The sequence below is a fragment of the Pezoporus wallicus genome, unplaced genomic scaffold (genome assembly GCF_028554395.1).
Source record: "Pezoporus wallicus isolate ANWC-B61680 ecotype Strahan unplaced genomic scaffold, APGP_CSIRO_Pwel_v1 contig_13142, whole genome shotgun sequence".
In the NCBI taxonomy this organism is placed as follows: domain Eukaryota; kingdom Metazoa; phylum Chordata; class Aves; order Psittaciformes; family Psittacidae; genus Pezoporus; species Pezoporus wallicus.
In genome coordinates, this window is record NW_026639146.1 from 1 (window position 1) to 10,819 (window position 10,819).

The following is a 10,819-nucleotide window of genomic DNA, read 5'->3' on the forward strand; positions in this document are numbered from 1 at the left end:
TTATGTTTTATAACTTCAAAACCTATCGATTTCTTTTCCCAGTGCCCCCAAAAGAAACAAACAAGTAGGCCATCAGCAGATGAAGTACAAACATGGTTTTTTACTAATGCATCATAAATCACCAGTAATTTTGTTTTCCATTTCTCAGTCAGCCATGATACTGAGTATTGCCAAGAGGCTTCTGGGCCCAGCAGTCCCACCAGGCTTTCTGGGAAATGCATTTCAGTCTCTGCTGTAGGGAGCGTGATGTCAGCAGCATCAAACTGTTTGTTCCTATTGCAGAGCTCAGTGTGACACAATTCAGTTGGTGTTTATGTCCATCATTTCCAGCAAAGATAAAAACAACCTTAAGAAGGGAAACCCCCTCCCAGCAAACTTTGGCAAAGCCCAAATCCAAGAATCTCTTGGGTTAAGTATTATTAAACTGATCATGTTTTGAGATAGTAAAAATAACAGAAGGTGCCTCATAATCCATTTGCTTTACATTTGGGTGAGATGGTCCCAGTGCTCGTGCGAGGCTGGCTCGAGCCGGGCGCTCACTTGTAGAGGATGTCGTAGTGGCCGGGGCGGTAGAGGAGGCAGACGCGGGGCTGGGAGCCCTCGGGGAAGACGTGGGGGTTCGTGGCCCCCCTTCCCCCGGTCCATGTATTCCACCAGGATGGAGACGTGCAGGGCCCGCGCCAGGGCGATGATGTGGATGTGGTCGCTCTCCTTGCACATGGGTTCCACCTCCTGTGGGGTGGGGGGGGGGGAGAGAGAGAGGGGAAGGGGGGGGGTGAGGGGCACTGGTGTGGGTTGGGGGGGTGGTGAGGCTCATGGGAGGCTCATTCAAGACCCACTGAAGGCTCATTCAAGACCCACTGAAGGCTCATTCAAGACCCACTGAAGGCTCATTCAAGACCCACTGAAGGCTCATTCAAGACCCACTGAAGGCTCATTCAAGACCCATTGAAGGCTCATTCAAGACCGATTCAACACCAATTCAAACCCATTCAAGACTCATTCAAGACCCATTCAAGACCCATTGAAGGCCCATTGAAGGCTCATTCAAGACCATTCAGTATCCATTCAAGACCCAAATCAAGATCTATTCAAGACCCATCCAAGGCCCATTCAAGATCCATTCAAGACCCATCCAAGGCCCATTCAAGGCCCATTGAAAACCCATTCAAGACTCAATCAAGACCCATTGAAGGCCCATTCAAGACCCATTCAAAGCCCACTCAAGACCCATTCAACGCCAATTCAGACCCATTCAAGACCCATTCAGGGCCCATTCAAGACCCATACAAGACCCATTGAAGGCCAATTCAGGACTCCTTCAAGACCCATTCAAGGCCCATTCAATGCCAATTCAAGATCCATTCAAGACCCATTGAAGGCCCATTCAGGACTCATTCAAGACCCATTCAAGGCCCATTCAAGACCCATTCAAGGCCAATTCAGGACTCCTTCAAGACCCATTCAAGGCCCATTCAATGCCAATTCAAGATCCATTCAAGGCTCATTGAAGGCCCATTCAAGGCCCATTTAAGATCCATTCAAGGCCCATTCAAGATCCATTCAAGACCTATTCAATGCCCATTTAAGAACCATTCAAGGCCCATTCAAGATCCACTGAAGACCTATTCAAGGCCCATTTAAGATCCATTCAAGACCCATTCAAGGCCCATTCACAGCTCATTCAAGGTCCATTCAATGCCAATTCAAGACCCATAAAAAACCCATTCAAGACCCATTCAGGACTCATTCAAGGTCCATTCAAGACCCATTCAAGAACCATTCAAGGCCCATTCAAGACTCATTCAAGGACCATTCAAGGCCCATTCAAGACCCATTCAAGGCCCATTCAAGACCCATTCAGGGCCCATTCAAGACCCATTCAAGGCCCATTCAAGACCCATTCAGGGCCCATTCAGACTCATTCAAGGCCCATTCAAGACCCATTCAAGGCCCATTCAAGACCCATTCAGGGCCCATTCAAGGCCCATTCAAGACCCATTCAAGGCCCATTCAAGGCACATTCAAGGCCCATTCAAGGCCCATTCAAGGCCCATTCGATGGCCATTCAAGGCCCATTCAAGACCCATTCAGGGCCCATTCAAGACCCATTCAAGGCCCATTCAAGGCCCATTCAAGACCCATTCAAGGCCCATTCCCATTCAAGGCCCATTCAAGGCACATTCAAGGCCCATTCAAGGCCCATTCAAGGCCCATTCAAGACCCATTCAAGACCCATTCAAGGCCCTGGCCCTCACCTGCTGGCAGAACTCCTTGATGCTGCGCCCGCCCTCGAGGAACTGCTCGAAGAAGCGGCGGTGGCGCTGGAGGCAGCCGGAGGTGAGGAGCCGCAGGTAAACCACGAGGTAATCCGAGGTGCTGGGCTCGTTGAAGGCCGCCAGCAGCTCCGGCAGCGGCACCCGGCGCTCCACGCGCTCGATCAGCTCCATGAACTGTGACACGTGGGGACACACACGGGTTAGCGGGGATAACACGTGGGCACACAGGTGTGAACATGGGTAACACATGGTACACACACGTGTTAGCATGGGTAACAGATGGTACACACATGTTAACATGGGTAACACATGGTACACACACGTGTGAGCATGGGTAACAGATGGTACACACATGTTAACATGGGTAACACATGGGCACACACATGTGAACATGGGTAACACATGGTACACACACGTGTTAGCATGGGTAACAGATGGTACACACATGTTAACATGGGTAACACATGGGCACACACGTGTGAACATGGGTAACAAATGGTACACACATGGGTTAACATGGGTAACACACGGGTACACACACATTAACATGGGTAACACACGGGTACACACACGTGTTAGCATGGGTAACACATGGTACACACACGGGTTAACATGGGTAACACATGGGCACACACGTGTGAACATGGTTAACACACAGGTACACACACGTGTGAACATGGGTAACACACGGGTACACACGTGTTAACATGGGTAACACACGGGTACACACATTAACATGGGTAACACACAGGTACATGTGTGAACAGGGGTCACACATGGTAAACACACGTGTTAACATGGGTAACACACAGGTACACACACGTGTTAGCATGGGTAACACACAGGTACACACAGGTGCGAACATGGGTAACACATGGGTACACACACGTGCGAACATGGGTAAGACATGGGTACACATGTGTGAACATGGGTAACACACGGGTATACACGTGTGAACATGGGTAACACGGGTACACACACGGGTTAACATGGGCAACACAGGTACACACATGTTAGCATGGGTAACACGCAGGTACACACGTGAACATGGGTAACACATGGGTACACCCGTGTGAACAGGGGTAACACACGGGTACACATATGTGAACATGGGTAACACATGGGTACACACACGTTAACATGGGTAACACATGGGTACACACACGTGTGAACATTAGTAACACGGGTACACACACGTGTGAACATGGGTAACACATGGGCACACACGTGCGAACATGGGTAACACATGGTACACACGGGTTAACATGGGTAACACACAGGTACACACACGTGTTAGCATGGGTAACACATGGCACACACACGGGTTAAAATGGGTAACATGAGTACACACACGTTAACATGGGTAACACATGGGTACACACACGTGTGAACAAGGGTAACACACGGGTACACACGTGTGAACATGGGTAACACACAGGTACACACACGTGTGAACATGGGTAACACACGGGTACACACACGTGTGAACATGGGCAACACATGGGTACACACACGTGTTAGCATGGGCAACACACGGGTACACACACGTGTTAGCATGGGCAACACACGGGTACACACACGTGTGAACATGGGTAACACATGGGTACACACACGTGTGAACATGGGTAACACATGGGTACACACACGTGTGAACATGGGTAACACACGGGTACACACACGTGTGAACATGGGCAACACATGGGTACACACACGTGTTAGCATGTGCAACATGGGTACACACGTGTTAGCATGGGCAACACGCAGGTACACACGTGAACATGGGTAACACATGGGTACACACACGTGTGAACATGGGTAACACACGGGTACACACACGTGTGAACATGGGTAACACACGGGTACACACGTGTGAGCTTGGGTAACACACGGGTACACACATGTTAACACAGGTAACACACGGGTACGCACACATTAACATGGGTAACACACGGGTACACACGTGAACATGGGTAGCACATGGGTATACACGCGTGTTATCATGGGCAACACACGGGTAACGGGCTCATACACTTTATCATGGGGAACACACGGGTAATGGGGGCACACACGTGTTATCACAGGCAACACACAGGTAAAGGGGCACACACATCTTATCATGGGCAACACACAGGTAATAGGGGCACACGCATGTTAACATGCGCAACACACAGGTAATGAGGCACACAGGTCTTATCATGGCCTCACACAGGTAATGGGGGCACACGCATGTTACCATAGGCAACACAGGGGTAACGGGGGCACACACGTGTTATCATAGGCAACACAGGTAATAGGGGCACACACGTTATCATGGGCAACACACAGGTAACGGGGGCACACACACGTTATCACAGGCAACACACGGGTAATGAGGTCACACGTGTAACAGGTGCACACATGTTAACATAGGCAACACACAGGTAATGGGCACACACACGTGTTAACATGGGCAACACACGGGTAACAGGGGCACACACATGTGTTAGCATGGGCAACACACAGGAAATGGGCACACACGTGTTAACATGGGTAACACACGGGTAACAGGGGCACACACGTGTTAGCATGGGCAACACACAGGTAATGGGCACACACACGTTACGAAGGGCAACACACAGGTAACGAGGGCACAAACACGTGTTAACAAGGCAACACATGGGTAACGGGCACACACGTGTTAACAAGGGCAACACATGGGTAACGGGGGCACACATGTTAACAAGGCAACACATGGGTAACAGGGACACACACGTGTTATCATGGGCAACACATGGGTAACGGGGGCATACATGCATTAACATGAGCAACACACAGGTAACAGGCACACACACATGTTAACATGGGCAACAGATGGGTAATGGGGGTACACACACATGTTAACATGGGCAACACATGGGTAATGGGGTACACACACGTGTTATCATGGGCAACACATGGGTAACGGGGGCACACGTGTTATCATCGGCAACACATGGGTAACAGGGGCACACATGGGTAACGGGCACACGTGTTAACATAGGCAACACAGATAATGAGGGCACACACGTGTTAACACGGGCAACACACGGGATCGGGGGCACACATGCATTAACATGGGCAACACACGGGTATCGGGGCACACATGCGTTAACATGGGCAACACATGGGTAACAGGCACACACGTGTTAACGTCAGCAACATATGGGGAACGTGGTGCATACATGTGTGCTAACATGGGCAACACATGGGCCATTGGCGCACACAGGTGTCACTGTCACACAGATGTGTAATGTGTCACACATACATGTTAACATGGGCACACACGGGTCATTGCTACACGTGTGTTAACATGGACAGCACACGCGCCACTGTCATACACACTGTGAAACACATGTCACCGTTACACACGTGTCATTATCACACACATATCACTGTCACGCACACACGCATCGCTGTCACACATACGCATCACTGTCACATGTGTCACCGTCACAGACATGTCACTGACACACACCACTGTCACACACACGTCTCTGTCACATGTGTCACCGTCACACACATACGTGTGTCACCAACACACACATACGTGTGTCACCAACACACCGTCACTCTCACACACGTCACCGTCACAGAAGTGTCACTGTCAAACACACATCAGTCACACACACATCACAATCACACACACGTCACTGTCACACACATACGTCACTGTCACACACGTCACTGTCACACACATGTTCCCATCACACACACGCCAGTCACAGACACACGTCACTGTCACACACACGTGTCACTGTCACACACACGTCACTGTCACACACACGTCACTGTCACACACATGTTCCCATCACACACACGTCACTGTCACACACATGTTCCCATCACACACGCACGTCACTGTCACACACATGTTCCCATCACACACGCACGTCACTGTCACACACGTGGTCACTGTCACAAACACGTCACCGTCACATACACGTGTCACTGTCACACACGCGGTCACTGTCACACACACACATCACTGTCACACATGTGGTCACTGTCACACACACGTGTCAGTCACACACACGTGTCACTGTCACACACACGTCACTGTGACACACACGTGTCACTGTCACACACACACATCACTGTCACACATGTGGTCACTGTCACACACACACGTCACTGTGACACACACGTGTCACTGTCACACACGTTCCCATCACACACACACGTCACTGTCACACACATATTCCCCTGTCACACCCACATCACTGTCACACACACAAGTGTCAGTGCCACACACATGGTCAGTGTCACTGTCACACACATGTTCCCATCACACACACATGGTCACTGTCACACACGTGGTCACTGTCACACACACACATCACTGTCACACGTCACTGTCACACACACACGTGTCACTGTCACACACGTGGTCACTGTCACACACAAGAGTGTCACTGTCATATACGTGGTCAGTGTCACTGTCACACACACATGTCACTGTCACACACGTGGTCAGTGTCACTGTCACACACACATTCACACACACATCACTGTCACACACACGTGCCACTGTCACACATATGTGTCACTGTCACACACACACATCACTGTCACACACGTGGCCACTGTCACACACAAGTGTCACTGTCACACGTGTCACTATCACACACACATCACTGTCACACACACGTGCCACTGTCACACATATGTGTCACTGTCATACACACACGTCACTGTCACACACACTGTCACACACACACGTGTCACTGTCACACACACACGTGTCACTGTCACACACACACGTGTCACTGTCACTGTCACACACACACATGGTCAGTGTCACTGTCACACACACGTCACTGTCACACACACAAGTGTCACTGTCACTGTCACACACACGTCACTGTCACACACACAAGTGTCACTGTCACTGTCACACACACACATGGTCAGTGTCACTGTCACACACACATCACTGTCACACACACAAGTGTCACTGTCACTGTCACACACACACGTGTCACTGTCACTGTCACACACACACGTGTCACTGTCACACACACACACACACTGTCACACACACACTGTCACACACACAAGTGTCACTGTCACTGTCACACACACGTGTCACTGTCACACACGTGTCACTGTCACTGTCACACACACACATGGTCAGTGTCACTGTCACACACACACATGGTCAGTGTCACTGTCACACACACACTGTCACACACGTGTCACTGTCACACACACACATGGTCAGTGTCACTGTCACACACACGTCACTGTCACACACACAAGTGTCACTATCACTGTCACACACACGTGTCACTGTCACACACACACGTGTCACTGTCACTGTCACACACACACATGGTCAGTGTCACTGTCACACACACATGTCACTGTCACACACGCAAGTGTCACTGTCACACACAAGTGTCACTGTCACACACACACATGTCACTGTCACTGTCACACACACACATGGTCAGTGTCACTGTCACACACACGTCACTGTCACACACACACGTGTCACTGTCACACACACACGTGTCACTGTCACACACACACGTGTCACTGTCACTGTCACACACACACATGGTCAGTCACACACACACACTGTCACTGTCACACACACGTCACTGTCACACACACAAGTGTCACTGTCACTGTCACACACACACATGGTCAGTGTCACTGTCACACACACATCACTGTCACACACACAAGTGTCACTGTCACTGTCACACACACACGTGTCACTGTCACTGTCACACACACACGTGTCACTGTCACACACACAAGTGTCACTGTCACTGTCACACACACGTGTCACTGTCACACACACGTGTCACTGTCACACACGTGTCACTGTCACTGTCACACACACACATGGTCAGTGTCACTGTCACACACACACATGGTCAGTGTCACTGTCACACACACGTCACTGTCACACACAAGTGTCACTGTCACACACACACATGGTCAGTGTCACTGTCACACACACGTCACTGTCACACACACAAGTGTCACTGTCACTGTCACACACACACGTGTCACTGTCACACACACACGTGTCACTGTCACTGTCACACACACACATGGTCAGTGTCACTGTCACACACACATGTCACTGTCACACACGCAAGTGTCACTGTCACACACAAGTGTCACTGTCACACACACACATGTCACTGTCACTGTCACACACACACATGGTCCGTGCCACTGTCACACACACACACACACAAGTGTCACTGTCACACACAAGTGTCACTGTCACACACACACACACACACACGTGTCACTGACACACACGTGTCACTGTCACACACACGTGTGTCCCCCCTGTCCCACCGTGTTGTGGAAGTCCTCGATGGTGAACTCGGTGAAGCCCTGAGCCACCAGCTCCTCCTTGCTGCGCGCTGACACCTCCTTGAACCTGGGGGGGCAACGGGGGGGTCATGGGGGGGCACCAGGACCCAGAGACAGGGGGGTGGGGGGGACCCACAGGCATGAAAGGGGGGTGACAAAAGGCACCCAGAGGACTTGGGAAGGGGACCCCAGGACACCCAATGATGGCGGGGGGGGGGGTCACCCAATGTATGGGGAGGACCAAGGTACAGGGGGGGCACCACAGGCACCCAGAGACTTGGGAAGGGAACACCCAGGAGCCCATGGGGTACCCCAAGAATGGGGGGGCACCCCCAAGTATAGGACTCTGGCTCTGGGAGGACCAAAAACACCCAAAGGATTTGGGAAGGGGCACCCAGGGGGTTGGGGGGGGGTGTCTTTGCATGGGGGTCCCTGCTATGGGGGTTCCCTGCTATGGAGGGGTCCCTGTTATTGCGGGGTCCCTGCTATGGGGGGGTCCCTGCTATTGCAGGTCCCTGCTATGGGGGGGTCCCTGTTATTGCAGGTCCCTGCTATGGGGGGATCCCTGCTATGGGAGTCCCTGCTATGGGGGTGGTCCCTGCTATGGGGGGGTCACTGCTAGGGGGATATCCCTGCTATGGGGGGGGTCCCTGCTATGCGGGGGTCACTGCTAGGGGAGAGTCCCTGCTGGGGGGGGTCCCAGCTATGGGAGGTCCCTGCTTTGGGGTGGTCCCTGCTATGGGGGGGTCCCTGCTATGGGGGATTCCTGCTATGGGGGGTCCCAGCTATGGGGGGCTCCCTGCTATGGGAAATTCCTGTTATGTGTTGGTCCCTGCTATGGGGGGTCCCTGCTATGGGGGGGGTCCCTGCTATGGGGGGGGCCCTGCTATGGGGGGGGTCCCTGCTATGGGGGGTCCCTGCTATGGGGGGGGTCCCTGCTATGGGGGGGTCCCTGCTTTGGGGGGGGGGTCCCGCACCGCTGCAGCTCCTGCCCGTCCTCCAGCAGCGCCTCCAGGTGAGCAAACCCAAAGGCCCGATAGAAGCAATTCCCATCCGGCCGCGTCTTCCGGATGTAGGAATACTTCTGGAGCAGGTCCTGGAATGGGGGGGGGGGGAGGAGGGGGTGAAGAGGAGAGGGGCAGCAGGAGCCCCCCCCCCCCCCCCAGCCCCATAGCGGAGCCCTTTGGTGCCCGTCAGCCCCACGGCGGGGCCCCACCTTGATCTTCTGCTGGTAGATGTGGTCGTCCTCGGCGTACTCCTTGTAGAGCACGGCCAGCTCCAGGCGCTCCGACACCAGCGGGTTCTGCACCGCGATCTGCACCGGGAACGGGGGGGGGGAGCCCCAAAGTGGGGTTTGGGGTCCCCTCAAGCACTTGGGGGGGGGGGGGGGCAAAGGGGGGGGGTGTTTGGGGGTCTCACCTCCTGCTGGATCCGGTCCTGCTGGGCCATGATGGCCTCATCGTAGGCCAGGCAGTTCACACCTATGGGGGGGGGGGGGGGGGTTCAAGAGGGGACCCCCATGGCCTTGGGGCCTTCGCCCCACCCTCCCCTGTGGGAACCCCCAAATTGGGTCTGGGGAAGGGGAGGGGTTGGGGGGCTAAAGGGACCCTATGGGGCATGGGGGGGGCATGAAAGGGGGGGCACTGGGGTCCTGGGATGGCCTATGTGGGTACAGGAGGAGATTGGGGCACTATGGGGGTGCTATGGGGAGCAATGGGGGCCTTATGTGGGGGCTATGGGGGGCTACAGAGGTGCTATGGGGGGCTATGGGGCGCTACAGAGGTGCTATGGGGGCCTTAAGTGGGGGCTATGGGGCGCTATAGAGGTGCTATGGGGGGCTATGGGGGCCTTATGTGGGGGCTATGGGGCGCTACAGAGGTGCTATAGGGGCCTTATGTGGGGGCTATGGGGCGCTACAGAGGTGCTACGGGGGGCTATGGGGGCCTTATGTGGGGGCTATGGGCGCTATAGAGGTGCTAGGGGGGGCTATGGGGCGCTATAGAGGGTTATGGGCGACTGTGGGGCTGTGTCGGGGCGCTATAGGGTGCCACAGGAGAGCTATGGGGTATGGGGCCGGGTCCCGCCGGTACCGTCCGCGTCGCCGCCGAGCGGCTCCGGCTGCTGCTGAGGCTCCTCCGCCGCCATCATCCGCCGCAGCCCCGCCCCGCGCAGCGCTTCCGGGT

At 53.6% G+C, this 10,819-nt stretch overlaps 1 protein-coding gene across 1 annotated transcript; it reads right to left on the reverse strand.

Annotated features, from left to right (window-relative positions):
- Window positions 1–519: 519 nt before the first annotated feature.
- LOC130601607 (ubiquitin thioesterase OTUB1-like) lies at window positions 520–10,813 on the reverse strand. Its single transcript, XM_057413798.1, is given in 8 exon segments — window positions 520–624; window positions 626–732; window positions 2,259–2,453; window positions 8,619–8,703; window positions 9,614–9,732; window positions 9,853–9,951; window positions 10,056–10,117; window positions 10,727–10,813. Coding segments are annotated over 8 exon segments (813 nt in total). The 5' UTR covers window positions 10,785–10,813; the 3' UTR covers window positions 520–536.
- Between the last annotated feature and the right edge of the window lie 6 nt (window positions 10,814–10,819).